The 16,166-nt window shown below is 42.7% G+C and overlaps 1 protein-coding gene across 1 annotated transcript in view; it reads left to right on the top strand.

The window, feature by feature from the left end:
- Positions 1–3,377: 3,377 nt before the first annotated feature.
- cntnap1 (contactin associated protein 1) overlaps positions 3,378–16,166 on the top strand; it is a 37,940-nt gene continuing 25,151 nt past the window's right edge. The window contains exons 1-2 of the mRNA XM_066641724.1: positions 3,378–3,554; positions 15,896–15,997. Of these exons, the coding sequence (XP_066497821.1) occupies positions 3,485–3,554; positions 15,896–15,997 (172 nt within the window). The 5' untranslated portion in view covers positions 3,378–3,484. The remainder of the gene's footprint in view (positions 3,555–15,895; positions 15,998–16,166) is intronic.

Genomic DNA, 16,166 nt, shown 5'->3' with positions numbered 1-16,166 from the left:
CCTTTGCTTCATAATTTAAAAAAGTGTGAAGTTGTGATTGGATATATTCAGATGAGGGGAGGTCCAACTGCACTGACTCTCCTTGTGACATCAGAAGGGGAGTCAAATCTAAACGGGCACTCATGAATAAAGGCTGTAAACATAATTAATGCAACAGGGCAGAAGATTCCTTGGGCAGGAGTAGAATCAGCTGAGTTTGAATTCACATACGGGCCAGTGAAGCCATCTAGTGGTCAGTATAAGAACTGTGTAGAGTCACTATTAGTAGCGACAGCATGATGCGTTAAAAACACCCACCAGTGTACAGTAATAGCCTGTAGTCCATGCTCAACACTTTAAAACACCCTTCAGTCCCATGGAAAATAACCAGCATGGGATCACCACTGAGCAAAAACACCATGTCCAGAAATTTGTAGACACTCATTATTAAGACTATATTCTGCATTGCTTTTATAACAATAGCCTTCATTTGTTGAATATCAGATGCCCTCTTGCTATTATTTGGTTGGTGCTGTATTTCCAGAACAGCAGTGGTATTATGAGTGTGCAGCATATGGTTCTGAGTGAAGGTAAAACTGTCAAGATTTGAGTGAGATATAAATAAGTTTGGCTGCAAATCCAACAGCAGTAACGTTATTGGCCGGGGCCAGCTGCGATAAATGGACTGATAAAAGGAATCTGCTGACCACTCAATAGGGCCAGTGCTGGCAGGAATATCAGAGGCTCGGTCAGTGAGGATGTGTATGGGGTCTTGTGGTAGGTGATAAATATATACGTTTACCTTTGAAGCAAAAGTCTGAGCCAGCGGGGGCACATTAATCTTCCGGCGTATCATGAATCAATGGCTTTATAACAGTAATTTCAGGCTTATAGCACTTTCAGGAGGCCAATTGTTATTTTAGAAGCCGGTGAGATGAGATGAGCTGGAGGAGCCACACAGGTATAAACACCGCCTTCAGATTCAGCACTCTCAAAGCAGCTGGTGTTCAGAGTCATTGTACATCAGTAGAATCATTCGTTTTCCACATTAACACATCTTAAAGATGTGCAGCTTTTATTAATAATGATTCCTGCTGTGTATGAAGACTGTACAGTCTCTGCATTTGAATAGATGCATCCAATTACAGCTGAATTCACTCATCCACAATTACTGACACTCAGTGGACACACAGAGAAGTGTCCTGTCTCTTTAACCAAGAGCACATCTGTGTCCAGTTATAAGGACGTCCAGATGGCCCACACTGCTTCCTCATTTATTTGAGGGAGAGCGCTGGAGGCGCAGGTCGCTGTGGAAACAGATGGAGATCAAACGGATTTGGAAAAGTGGGAGGAGTTATAGATTGTTGTGAATAGTGTTTAGAGCACATGTTTTTTTTTTTCAGAAAGATAGATAGATAGATAGATAGATAGATAGATGTGATGTATATGGGTTGTATGTTTGTATATAATATGTAAATATATATATTGTTTATCTACATGTTTGTGTATTGTGTTTGTTTATGATGTGTATGTATTGTCATTTTGTTTGTGTATACTCTGTGTATTGCATTTGTTGATCTATGATGCCTGTGTTGTATTTGTGTATGTGTATGTCTGTTATGTTTGTTTATTTACATTTCTGTATATTGTGTGTGTGTGTGTGTGGGTGTGTGTGTGTGTGTGTGTGTGTGTGTGTGTGTGTGTGTGTGTGTGTGTGTATTGTAATTGTAGATCTATAATAAAGACTTGATGTCTGAGATTGAAAAGTATAAACCCTGTTATTGTCTTGAGAGGGGTCTGGTGCAGAGAGCAGTGGTGTTTTACAAATAAAAACAAATCCCTTAAAGCCCCCGCTCTCATCATTACCTCACCCACTGCCCCCTGATCACACACACTATCACATATATTGGAGCATATCAGTGTGGTGGAGAGGGAGGTCAGAGACTTAGAAAGGGGGGAAAAAAACAAAAATCACATACAACGTAATTTGATTGGAATCGCTGCAAATCCCACAATGCTCCTGGGCACCAGTGTCACCCGCGCTCTGCTCTGCCCCACAAACCCACTTCTTAAGCCCAAAGCCTTTCACCAACGAGCTGCAGTCACGGCCTAGTGCACTGCAAATCTCCCTTCTCCCCGCCCCACAGCACAGATACACACACACACACAAACAAGCACACACACACACACACACACACACACACATCAGCGAAATCAGCAGCAGTGAAATCATTTTGCTGCAATGTTGTACTTGTATAACTTTGTATGTGACAATAAATGCAATTAATTCATTCACATACACACAAACAAATACACACACACACACACACACATATATACACACAAACACACACACACACACACAAACACACACACATATATACACAAACACACCCACCCACATATATACACAAACACACACACACAAACTATCTATCTATCTATCTATCTATCTATCTATCTATCTATCTATCTATCTGTGATTAAAAGGACATTCATTCATTTTAACATGGAATTTTATGGAACTATACACAGAAAATATTTTGTGTTATTATCATGTATCGGATCATGTAACCGTTCTAACACAATATCGGACCGTCTTTGGTCACTCGCAGATGCCTCTTGTCAACCTCTTTTTGCTGGAAGCCTTCTCCCTCCGTCCTTTTTTCCCTCCAGGTGTTTCTTCAGGTGTGAGCCTCTGTGAATGTGAAGGTGATGTAGTAGACTAGTAGCAGCTAAGCCATCCAATCATTTTGTTTGTTCCGAAAGAAATGATTGGAAAGGGTTTTAACAGTTCCGGCTCATACAGGAAAGGAATATTTAATGTTTTATTTTGTCACCATAGCACCTAATTTACTGATTGCTAGCAGGATGTAAAGATTATTTCAAGAAATAAAACAAAAAATATTGTTAGGTAAATCACCTCCACTTTAATGCATCACATTCCCAGTGGGCGTTGCCTTTCATGAATGCAAATAAGGCCACGGACCGCCTACAGTGACGTCTCACCCTCGAGTGGGCGGGGCAATGCGGTCCACAGACTGATGTGACGTAGAACCTGCGCGTGAGTTTGGTGCTGATACAGGAACTTCGAAGTTTAAGAGAAGTTTTTTTTCTCCCTCTCTCTCTGAAAAGGGTTGAAAATAAACGGTCAAAGCCTAGTATCATTTCTCTCCATCGGTCTCTCCGTCCCTCTCCGCCCCTCCTCCCTCGCTCTTAAACCCCAAAGCCCTGCTGATGCATCGCGCGCCAGCCTCCACTGCCAGTCCCTCCAAAACTTCCGCACAGCTACAGCGGCTGTGCGCGCTCCCGCAGCAAACGCAGCCACGGACGCGCGCCCCCGCGCCGGAGAGAGCGAGGCAGAGCGAGGAAAGCGAGGGACAGAGTGGGAGGAGGAGAAGAGAGTTGGAGGCGCTGTTGGTAAAAAAAGTTACCCTCGGAGATGATGTGGAAGGGAAGCAGCTGCTAATTCAATGCACCGGGCAGTGCGCGTGCACGGCACAGGATGAAGATGGGGATCATCAGCTGCGGCGGCCTCGCGCTCCTCTTCCTCGCCCTCCATCACTGCTCGGCACGTAAGTCGCGGGAGATTGCTTTAATAATAGTTCTTTTGCAACAGTGCAGTGCAATGCAGCTGAATCCAGTGCAGCGGCGCGTGCGTGCATTGCTGAAATGTTAATTTATAAAATATTGGAAATATACACACAGATATCTACCTTCCGCGTATTAAAATGATGAATGCTTTATAACCGCGCGTTGCTCTGAAGTACAGTTAGGCTCGTGTTAAGCTCTGAGCTGTGAGCTCGCGCGCGGGGAGAGCAGAAAGTAGCGCGAGTGCACGCGCTCTCTGCATTGCAGTGCTTCGGAAGTTTCTGCATGGCAAGGTGCGTCTCTCGCGCCCTCCCTCACTCCCCCTCCCCCATCCCGGGCACGCGGGAAGGACACGGATCACCTCAGATATCAGTGTATGTAGTAATGTGGTGGTGGTGGGGGGTGGGTTGGGTGCTGTTGAAAAACGCCCACTGGTCATTTAGCATTTTGTGGCGTCTATAGACATTATAGACATATCTTTATTTTGTGAGTAACAGCGTTGTCCTCGCGCACGGGACCAGCCCACTGCAGAGAGGGGCGTGGAGATGGAGAGAGGGAGGGGGAGGGAGGCATCACCTGGGCGCGTGGAAGGGGGGGTTGTTCGTTCTCGCGCGACGTGCACTGCGGAGGGACAGGGAGCTGAACTTTACAGAGCAGGGGCTGTGACGTCAGCGGGAGGCGGCTGAGATGGTTGATGAGATGACTGCAGCAGAAACAGCTTAGGTGCTGGAACATTGCTGGGAGGGTTTGATGGCGTTAAGCATTGTCAGTGAAGTGGGAGACTTGGATGATGTGTTCTGGCAGGTCCAGTTCGTCCCAAAGGTGACAGAAAATTGGGTGATGCTCCATCGCACTAGAGAACGCAGTTCCAATGTTCATCTCAGCATTGGGGGATTGCATACCCCTTCAATATATATATATATATATATATATATATATATATATATATATATATATATATATATATATATATAATGCAGTAGAACTTTAACACAATATATCAATGATGTGCAATACTTGATACTACGGTAAATAGAGTATGTATATGCAGTGTTGCTTTCAAAGGATTTTCAGAAGTTTACATTGACATCAGTGCATTTTTATTTTATTTAAGTGTCAGTTTTTACACGGATGTTGTCTCAGAGCATTAAGAAGAAACCTTGAGAGGAACCAGCATGCAGAAAGGTCACCTATCACAGCTAAACCAGTAGTAATGGTGGGAAAAAAGGGCTTGGAACCAGAAGGTCTATGGTTCAATCCCCATGACCCACAGGAGAATTGAGATGCCTCTTAGCAAGACACCTAACACCTAAGACACAAAGAACAGTGTACAAAAAAGGAGCAGTCTGTAAACACAGAGCAGTATATAAACAAAGAGGAGTGTATAAACAAAGAACAGTGTACAAACAAAGAGCAGTCTGTAAACACAGAGCAGTATATAAACAAAGAGGAGTGTATAAACAAAGAACAGTGTACAAACAAAGAGCAGTCTGTAAACACAGAGCAGTATATAAACAAAGAGGAGTGTATAAACAAAGAGCAGTGTACAAACAAGGAGCAGTCTGTAAACACAGAGCAGTATATAAACAAAGAGGAGTGTATAAACAAAGAGCAGTCTGTAAACACAGAGCAGTATATAAACAAAGAGGAGTGTATAAACAAAGAACAGCGTACAAACAAAGAGCAGTCTGTAAACACAGAGCAGTATATAAACAAAGAGGAGTGTATAAACAAAGAGCAGTGTACAAACAAGGAGCAGTCTGTAAACACAGAGCAGTATATAAACAAAGAGGAGTGTATAAACAAAGAGCAGTCTGTAAACACAGAGCAGTATATAAACAAAGAGGAGTGTATAAACAAAGAACAGCGTACAAACAAAGAGCAGTCTGTAAACACAGAGCAGTATATAAACAAAGAGGAGTGTATAAACAAAGAACAGCGTACAAACAAAGAGCAGTCTGTAAACACAGAGCAGTATATAAACAAAGGAGTGTATAAACAAAGAACAGTGTACAAACAAAGAGCAGTGTGTAAACACAGCAGTATATAAACAAAGAGGAGTGTATAAACAAAGACAAGTGTACAAACAAAGAGCAGTCTGTAAACAGAGAGCAGTATATAAACAAAGAGGAGAGTACAAACAAAGAACAGTGTACAAACAAAGAGCAGTCTGTAAACACAGAGCAGTATATAAACAAAGAGGAGAGTACAAACAAAGAACAGTGTACAAACAAAGAGCAGTGTGTAAACACAGATCAGTATATAAACAAAGAGGAGTGTATAAACAAAGACAAGTGTACAAACAAAGAGCAGTCTGTAAACAGAGAGCAGTATATAAACAAAGAGGAGAGTACAAACAAAGAACAGTGTACAAACAAAGAACAGTGTACAAACAAAGAGCAGTCTGTAAACAAAGAGGAGAGTACAAACAAAGAACAGTGTACAAACAAAGAGCAGTCTGTAAACACAGATCAGTATATAAACAAAGAGGAGTGTATAAACAAAGAACAGTGTACAAACAAAGAGCAGTCTGTAAACACAGAGCAGTATATAAACAAAGAGCAGTGTACAAACAAAGAGCAGTCTGTAAACACAGAGCAGTATATAAACAAAGAGGAGTGTATAAACAAAGAACAGTGTACAAACAAAGAGCAGTGTGTAAACACAGAGCAGTATATAAACAAAGAGGAGTGTATAAACAAAGACAAGTGTACAAACAAAGAGCAGTCTGTAAACACAGAGCAGTATATAAACAAAGAGGAGAGTACAAACAAAGAACAGTGTACAAACAAAGTGAATATTCAGAGCAGTGTATAAAAACACAGCAGTGCATAAATAAAGAGCAGTATATAATCAAAGAGCAAAGTATAACTCAATAGCAGCACATAAATAAAAAGCAGTGTTTTAACAAAGAGCAGTATGACTGAAGAGTGATGGAGTTACAGTGAGTGTGCAGTGGTCTTTTGCACACAGCGAGTCAGGTGAACAGTGAACAGCCCTAAAGTAAAAGTCCGGTCTCATCCATCACTCTGTGAGACACTGTGGCATATGCAGGTGGCTGCATGTCCAATACCCAGCTAAGAGTATTACAGTTTTACACTCACAGTGTTAATCCAACATCTCTCCCAGCATTTATGCTGATTTTGTCCTAATACTAACATTGGTGTGAGGTCAGTGGCAATAAAAGTATGTGGACAGTGGGTGTGTGATTCACGGTGTGAGAAGGAAAGGGGATGAGGCAATGAAGCTTCTTCTGAATCACACAAACAGAGATGAGTGTGGGGTCTTACTGAAGTGCTGTTTGTTTTTAAGGGGTTGCTTTTTGGCATTTTGCAGGTGGTTTCCCCAATTTATATCAATAATTTGTGCAATATATTTATGTATTATTTTTCATTATTATTCAAAATCAGTGTGATGCTCCACCGATCTGTAATAAAAAGAATAAAGCCTCTCTCTCTTTGCTAATTAGAGCTCAGCAGAAACTGCACTATGTACATTACAGAGGTGGGGAGGAGGGTGAAGGGATTCCCCCACTCCCCACCTCTTAATTTCAGGACAGTGCTGTAAAAGTCAATTTCACTTTTCAACTGTAGGGGGAGCATAGGAGCAAAAATAACAATTCTTACTTAGTGTCACTTTAAGGTGAATCTACTGTTGACCCGGACTTTCTAATGCACACCTACACAGCTTCTTTAGTCTCCATAGGTAGGCGTTGACCAATAGTGGTCTGGAGTGCTCCTGGCATTGGGCTGTGGAGCAGTAGAACCTTCCTTGGTGTGATGGAGCATCATCCTGTACCTTAGGTATAAGGTAGACTGGTGTTTTGATCCAGAACTAATCCTCTAACATCAGCATCTAACCTCCCCAATGTTCTCACGGCCGGAACAGCAGCAGATGCTCACAGCCAAGTTACAGAGTATCGTTTAAATCACTCCAAGAAGAGGTGAGGCTGTTACTACTGGACAGAATCCTTACTAATCCCCTGGATTTCAGAGGAAATGTTGGACGAGGAGGTGCCCACAGATCTTTGGCAATGTATTGCATGTGTGAGGGTTTACTGATATTGCTGATGTTCTTTATTCCATTTACTTGAGAATGGAACCTCTGTAATGGAATGGCATTCTGAGAGGAATTACTGCTCTGGCACTGGAGAGAGAGAGAGAGAGAGAGAGAGAGAGAGAGAGAGAGAGAGAGATGAGGCAGCTCTTACTCAGCTCTCATGCTAGAGAGAGTGAGTGTGTCTCTGTGTGTGTGTGTGTGTGTGTGTGTAAGAGAGAGAGAGAGAGAGAGAGAGAGAGAGAGGTGGAATAAAGCCAAAACCAAAATGGATGCTCTAGCTGTGTTTATGGATAAGTGCATCTGATATAACTCTATCACACAGAAGAAAGCTGATGGTGCAGAGTGGGGTTCTTAGCAGGTGATTGGGTGTGTGCTGGAATAAAGAGAGAGAGTGAGAGAGAGAGAGAGAGAGAGAGAGAGAGAGAGAGAGAGAGAGAGAGAGAGAGAGAGAGAGAGAGAGAGAGAGACGAAGCAGGCCACTCATGCTGCTGCTAACACATTACTGGAGGTTAACACACTTGGAGGAGGACACTAACTACATAGTCACTACAGGGTCACTGCATAAGTATGTGTCACCCCAGGTCCTGACATTGTATAAAAACGGTGTGTGTGTGTGTGTGTACTCAGGTGTGGAGTGTTCTATTCTTAGAGAGATGCAGTTTGCTGGAGGGTGACGTTTCTGTGCAGTTTCTCTGTCTTTGAGTCTTTTCCTCTGAGGATGTTTTGTTTTTCCTAGCTCTCCTTCTCAGACCCAGCCGGACCCCTGCTGTGCTGCCAGGGTCTTTGCGAATTATTAATAATCGCATGTTCGGACACTCTGTGTGGACATGCTGCTAATACAGAGCACCCTCTGTGTCTTACTGAGGTGGATATTTGGCAGAGGACTTGACCCTAGAGTGTCAGCAGGGTTTGGAAGTCAAGGTAGTTTTTTGGGATAGTAGCTAAAGTAAGGTTTAAGGCTTGGGTTTAGATTTAAAGATGCACTTGGTGATTTTATTTCATATATTAACTATTAAATGTGAAATATAGAATATAATTACAAACAGAACATGATTAAAAATGGGTATTTTAGCAATTGCATCAGAGCAAGTGCATCCTCTCCCTGAATTCTCTCAACCTGTTTGGAAAACCGGGGCGGCGCGGTGGCGCAGCAGGTAGTGTCGCAGTCACACAGCTCCAGGGACCTGGAGGTTGTGGGTTTGATTCCCGCTCCGGGTGACTGTCTGTGAGGCGTTGGTATGTTCTCCCTGTGTCTGCGTGGGTTTCCTCCGGGTGCTCCGATTTCCTCCCACAGTGCAATAACACACACTGGTAGGTGGATTGGTGACTCCGTAGGTGTGAGTGTGTGAGTGAATGTGTGAGTGTGTGTGTGTGTGTTGCCCTGTGAAGAACTGGCGCCCCTTCAAGGGTGTATTCCTGCCTTGCGCCCAATGATTCCAGGTATGCTCCTGCGACCCACTGCGACCCTGAACTGAATAAGTGGTTACAGATAATGAATGAATGTTTGGAAAACCGCACTCTGAGCTGGAGTGGCTGTCTTGTTGACATCGTTCACCTGCTTGGCCACTGAAGGTCACCTTGACTAATCCTGGTCCGGATTCCGAATGCGTAACCTCTGGTGGCTAGGTAGGTGAAGTACAATAACAAACACAGGCTCTACAGTAAAACTGTGTAGCGCAACTTTAATAAAAATCTGTTAATACATAGAGTTAATAGTTATTTATGAACTTGAATGTTAGTATCAAAGCATTTACCTTGGACCCTGTATATAATGTTGTTCTTTAAAGCAGCAAACACAGGTTGTCCATTGTAGTGAATGTTAATAATATTAATTAAATAATTAATAAAGCCATGTTAAAGACTGTAGATGGCCCAGTCTTAAAGCCTGAGACTCAGCTCATGTTCTATGCACCACACGCCTGAACTGAATCTGCTGCGTCAGCCTTGAGTGGTCCATGTGTGTGTGTGTGTGTGTGTGTGTGTGGTGGGGGGGTAGGGTGAACGTGTGTGGTCATGTGTGTGTTCAGCACTGTATCTACTGCAGGATTCTCCATCACTCACCTTCTCTGTTATTCTATCCTTCTATATCCCCTTAGAGAGGAGAGAGAGAGGGGGATGAAGAGAAGAACAGGAAGAACAGTAGACAGAGGAAGTGTAGAAAAGAGAAGGACAAAGGCATTTGGAAGAGAAAGAGAGCAGAAGAGAGAAGTAAATAGAGAGTAAATGAGAAGGGTAAATGAGAGAGGGGGCCAGCAAAAGAAAAAAAGAGAAGGAGGGAAAGATTTCAAGGGGAGAGTGACAAGAAGAGAAAGAGAAAAGCAGGACAGATGAAGGGGAGAAAGAGGGAATGAACAGACAGAGAAGAAAAGATAAGTGAGAGAAAGGGAGGGAGGATGAATAATTTTAGATACTGCGACATGAACGGCAACGCCCTCCTGAGAGAGAGAGAGAGAGAGAGAGAGAGAGAGAGAGAGAGAGAGAGAGAGAGAGAGAGAGAGAGAGAGAAGCTTTTAAAGTGTTATTTGACTCGGGCCTAAAGGATGGATAAGTTGTTTTTGTGATCCAGAGCTAATCATCAGTAGAGTTTTATTATGTTCCTTTTTACTGTGTCCTTCTCTCACTGGATTCTTTCATCAGCATTTAATTCAAGGAGCGTTTGAACCTCTTCAAAAGACCACAGCCTAATTTTACGAGCTGCTGTGTGAGTCAAATAAACACAAATGTAATGCCTGCTGTAGTTTGGACATAGTTTGTGCTGGATGTCTGCATTTTGGGGTGATTGACAAGTCTCTTCGGCCAATCAGTGCTCTGCAGTGTTTACACATAACATTTAGTCCCTTCTCGGCTCGGCTGGGAACCAGGAGAGAGCATGGACATAAAACGAACTCCGTTCCAGGTCCCAGGGACCAGACTTGATTTTCCATTATGTAAATCTGGCCCCTGGCACCTGGAGCAGAATTCCTTTTAAGTCCCTGCTCTCTCTTGGTTCCCAGCTGAGCTGAGTTGAGTAGGGACCATGCAGTGGAAAAGCGCCATTAGACACAATTACCACGGTCCACCAGAGACAGCTCAACTTTTGCTGTTTGTGTTGGTCTGCAGAACTGCACTGACACTTGTCTATTACAGTACTTTTAGAGCACTTGATGCTGCAGCTCTTCAAGATGAATTTGTGTGGTTTTACAATTAGTGGAAACGACAGAGAGAGGGCAGTGTATTTAATGGACATGGTGCCCCTACTGGGTGGTCAGTACAGAGATCATAATACAGGCCTCGCTGTGGGGTAGACCAACCTGACTCTTCTCCACCTGTCGGCCATCTGCAGCAGTAAATGATTTTATCTTGTACACTGTGTAGATATATACAGACGCCATAACATTAAAACCACCTTATATTTTGCAAGCCCCTTATGTGCTGCCAGAACAACTCAGACCTGTCGAGGCATGCACTCCACAAGAGCTCGGAAGGTGTCCTTCGGTATCTGGCACCAAGATTTTAGCAGTAGATCCTTTAAGACGGGGACATAGTTACAGGGTGGGGACCATACATCAGACTTGTTCTTTCAAGTCAAGTCAAATCTGGTCACAGAGAAGTACACAGTGAAGCAACCATGTTGCAACATCAAGTGAACCTTAGGTGCCCATGACTCTTTTGCTGATTCATCAGCTGTCTTCCTTGGAACACATTTGGTAGGTACTACATCAGTCAAGTAACAGCCTGAGATTCCCTTTTTGGAGACACTCTCTGACCCTTCATATTTTGGGCATTTTTCCTGCTTCCAACATCTGACTATTAATTTTCTACGTGATGTATCCCACCCCTAGGCGGGTGCTTTTGTCTTCAGGTAATCAGTGTTACTTACCTCAGTGGTTTTAATGTTGTGTCCGACTGGTTTCTTTATAAAGTTCACACACTGTGGCCAGCACAGATTCTGTACTCTCTATAGAGAAGCATTGACCAATAGAAGGGGTAACACCTCCCAGTATTGGGCTGTGGAACCTGTTCTCTGCAGTGATGGAGCTCCATCCAATACTTTAAGGATGTGCTGGAGTGTTTGTGATCGAGGACGAATCTTCCAGATTCAACACCTTCCTCTAAGAGCAGAGACATACACACTTCAATCTAGTATCTGTAATTTAGATATGTTAATACAAACGGAATATTGTTGGAGATCATGATATTAATATCGGCATCTTTTGTAAAGCAGAGAACAAACAGAATAAATAATTGATTCATGCGAAGCATCTGTGATTCAGCATCACAAGAATAATATGCCCAAACATATCTCTCTCTCCCTCTCTTCCTCACTCTCTCTCTCTGACCTATCTGTGAAGGTCAGACTCAAGCTTTTTCCTCAAAGGACTTGCTTGTTTGGAGAGAGATAGAGAGAAAGAGAGAGAGAGAGAGAGAGAGAGAGAGAGAGAGAGAGAGACACGGGAGGGGGCAGTGAGAGGGAGAAATCAAAGGAAATCGGAGAAAGGAAGGGAAGGGTGAAGGGCAGAGAGAGAGAGAGAGATAGTTGGGGGGCTTTTAATGCTGAGATGGAGGAGATGTTATTTCTGATGTTGTGCTGAAACACTCTTTCTGAGCTTTGTTCTGCTGCTGACGGTCAGTAAAAGTCCAGACTGAGCTGAGCTGTGTCTGCAGGGAAATCACCCTGAGCTCTGCACACAGGTGATAACATTCACACACACACACACAACACTATCCAGTCAAAACTATAATTCTGGGAGGTTGAATGATAGCCACCTCTTCCCTTGAAATTTGTGAAACCAGCCACTGCTTCTTTCTGAACTGCCCTCACCTCTATATGACTGGAGCTCAATGCGCTTGGAGGAGAACACTGACCGCCCAGTTTTATTACACCATCACTCAGGATCAAACTCAAGATCTCTGGATAAGACGAGGAGATTGTAGTGTGTACAGGTGGAAATGACTGCTACTAACACAGGCAGATCACAGCAGCCTTTATAAAGGCTCAGAAAAGCTCCCAGCCCCATGAATCCATTCACAGTCCATCTATCCAAACATGCACATATACATACACTAGTCCACCCATCTATCAATCAATCAATTTATATGTCTCTACATCAGCCTCTCCATTCATTGTCTGTCCATCTATCAGTAACTACATACATACAAACATTTACATCCACATTCTGTTGTCTCATTCAGTCAGTGGTTCTCTGTTTTTATTATAATGAGGTCCTTTATCTTTCTGCCAAATCATAGAGGTGAATAGTGGGTGTGATTTGATGGGCTTTGTGCAGACAGACACTATTAAACGAGTGAAGAGCTGCAGATTATGTTAGGCTTATCTGCCCCTGCTGTTTAGATTAGGCTGAATAGTGGCCAGCTCTAATTGAAGTAGGATTTATATTAGACATGAACTGACGCTGCCCTGTGAAGGACTGGCGCCCCCTCCAGGGTGTGTTCCCGCCTTGCGCTCAATGATTCCAGGTAGGCTCTGGACCCACTGCGACCCTGAATTGGATAAGGGTTACAGATAATGAATGAATGAATGAACTGTCGCAGCACTGTAAAATAAATAAATAAATTAAATTAAATAAAAGATAAAAATATTGCCTGATTTACTGTTTACTCTCTCTGATGGTCTACTCAGCAAATAACACACACACATATGCATGCACGTGCGCGCACACACACACACACACACGCACACACACACACACACACACAAACAAATTCACATTATAAATCCATCCATACATCCATTCTTCAGTCCATCCATCCATCCATCCATCCAATTTAAGATTTACTAATATATATATGTCCTTTAAATTCATCCATCCATTATCTGTAACCCTTATCCAATTTAGGGTCGCGGTGGGTCCAGAGCCTACCTGGAATCATCGGGCGCAAGGCGGGAATACACCCTGGAGGGGACGCCAGTCCTTCACAGGGCAACACAGACACACACACACACACACATTCACTCACACTGTCCTTTAAATTTATGTTTTTAAACTGACCATTAACATGAACATCCACTTGCCCTTTTCATCCATACACCCATCCTCAGTATATCCATCCCTCTATCCATCCTTCAGTTTATACATATACATACATACAGATATACACACATACATCTATCTATTCATCCACCCCTCCATACAAAGTAAGTTTTCTAATACACTGGCCCTTTAAGTTCCTTTTGTTTTAAACTGACAGTGAACACGAATATGCCACTGAAATGCAATAATGAAAGCTGAGGCTGAGAGTGAGAAACAGATTAATAAAGGGTGTGACGGAGCTAAACATGTTTGTTCTGAACTGGAGGGTAACGAATTGGAGCTGGAGGTTAGACTCCTCTCTGCCAATATAATGACAAAAACTAGTGCTTTTATTTGTCCACATAATGACAACAATCCATCATACATACACACACACCCCTCTAATACTTGAGAAGAGGAGCAACCCTTTGTCTGGATTAATCTTTATCCATTAGTGCGCAGCCAAAAAAAAAAAAAGACATTAGCATGCAGCCAGAATCAGAGATGGCAGCAACTCAGAATACACATACCACATTGTCCACTACATGTGATACCAGCCACCACATCTTTTGAACTGCTGCTAAGACTACATCACTGGAGCTCTGTGCACTTGGAGAATTAACTTTCCTCTTGTTTTATTCATGTTGGCTAACATTGTGCTGAGTGAAGGGGAAAAGAAGGACCATCCTATGTTTTCTTGCCACATTCCACCATGTTGCATGGCTCTGCTTGGCCTGTGGGTGTTTCTCTGTTGTCAGTGAAACTAAAGGAGCTTCTGTGCTTCAATCAGATTTCAGTTTGCTCACCCCTGCTCAAGGCAATTTGGCCACCAAATAAATTTACATCAGGTTACAGAACCTTCTTGCTGCACTGCAGACCAAGATACAACAAAACTCATTGAAATGAACTGAATGACGTTACTCTCCCCAAGGTCACTTTGACAGTTCTAGGTTCAGTTAATAATATTGATATTGAATATTGTCATACGTGCAGTGAAACACAGTTACAATGAACAGTGAATTCCTGATTCCTCCATTCTGGCAAAGAAAAGGATTCATTAATATATATTCATATGTGAGGCACTGAAGAGTGTGTTATTAAAATAGCCTACTCCTGAAATTAACTTGTTCGGGCAAATAAAGGCTAGTAATTCTTGTGCAAAAGAACAGTCCATGGTGTGTGTGTGAGAGAGAGCAAGAGAGAGAATTAATCACACAGTTGGACAGATAGTTTTGTGTCATTGTTGCTCAGTTTCAAGTCTGTGCCGTTCATGTACTATTCTGTAGTGCTGCGTTAACAGTTGGCTGTGTGGTTAATTTATGGAAACCGTGTCCAGTAACGGTTATATTCATTTGCCCAGTTACAGTTCCCTTCGCAGCCATTCTGCAACCAATCAACACTCGCTCTTTTAACTTGTTGACCAATCAGAGGAAAGAAACCGAAAGCAGCGTCTTCTAGAATTTGAACTGACTACACACTGACACAGCAATATCGGAATTATTAAAACCTTGTTTAGAACATTGTTTAGAATTACTTTTGTGTATATTTCTCCAAGCGTGTGACACGGCGAGGATAGTTCAGGTAAACCGTTAAGTAACAGCAAGTTTAGCCAAACTATCCTTAACAAAAATCACACTCACGTCACCGCGCCTGCTGTGTATAAACCAAATAGGGCCAGAAAATATCCAGCTTTTGATTCCGAGAACGTATTTCGGGTTGTTACCCTCCAAGAGAAGCAAAGTGTATTATTCGCATATATTTTAATTGTGGAACACATTTAGCTGTATCTACTGTTGCTAAACAGGTTCAGGGTCCTGGGGTGGGGGGCTTTGTATCAATATTACTCTGGTCAGGAGATTGGTGTGTTCTCCTCGTTTCTGCGTATGTTTCATCCGGCAGCATTTAGCTAGCTAGTGTCCTCCCACAGTCCAAAAACACATTAGTAGACTGTCGCGCAGTACTGTGGATGACTGGTGAGTGTGGGGAATTGTCCATAGGTTGGAGTGACTGGATGAATGTGTGGAATTGTCCATAAGTGTGAGCCTGAACCTTGGGAATAATAATAATAGCGATACCTGTTTATTAACCCCTTATCCTATCTCCTATCTGAGGGTTCAATCAGACCCAGCAGACATTTGCTGCACTTGCTAAATTAACTGATGTTATCCTGACACTTTAATGGAGGGAGTTATATTGATGACTGATTTTATGCTAATTCACTTTATACTCATATCCTCTCTCTCTCTCTCTCTCAGGGCCGTGTTTAGATCCATTGATCAATTCTCTCTACGCCTCTTCTTTCCTGGCCTCATCCAGATATAATTTCCTCTACTCTGCTCATTTTTCTAAACTCTATGGTAAGTTGCTGAATAGTGGGAGGAACTACATTCAATCATAACCCTTAGCCATCTAGAGTTATACCATCATTAGGCTTTGCTTATTGTATATACTAGTGGTGTAAATGTTAGCAGTAATGTCGCTCATTTTTAACAGCAATGTATAATGGGTGTATAATGTCAACAGATT

The sequence above is a fragment of the Hoplias malabaricus genome, chromosome 13 (assembly GCF_029633855.1).
Source record: "Hoplias malabaricus isolate fHopMal1 chromosome 13, fHopMal1.hap1, whole genome shotgun sequence".
NCBI classification, from domain to species: domain Eukaryota; kingdom Metazoa; phylum Chordata; class Actinopteri; order Characiformes; family Erythrinidae; genus Hoplias; species Hoplias malabaricus.
The sequence above is the reverse complement of the archived record's forward strand: the minus strand, read 5'-3'. Positions and strand labels throughout refer to the sequence as shown.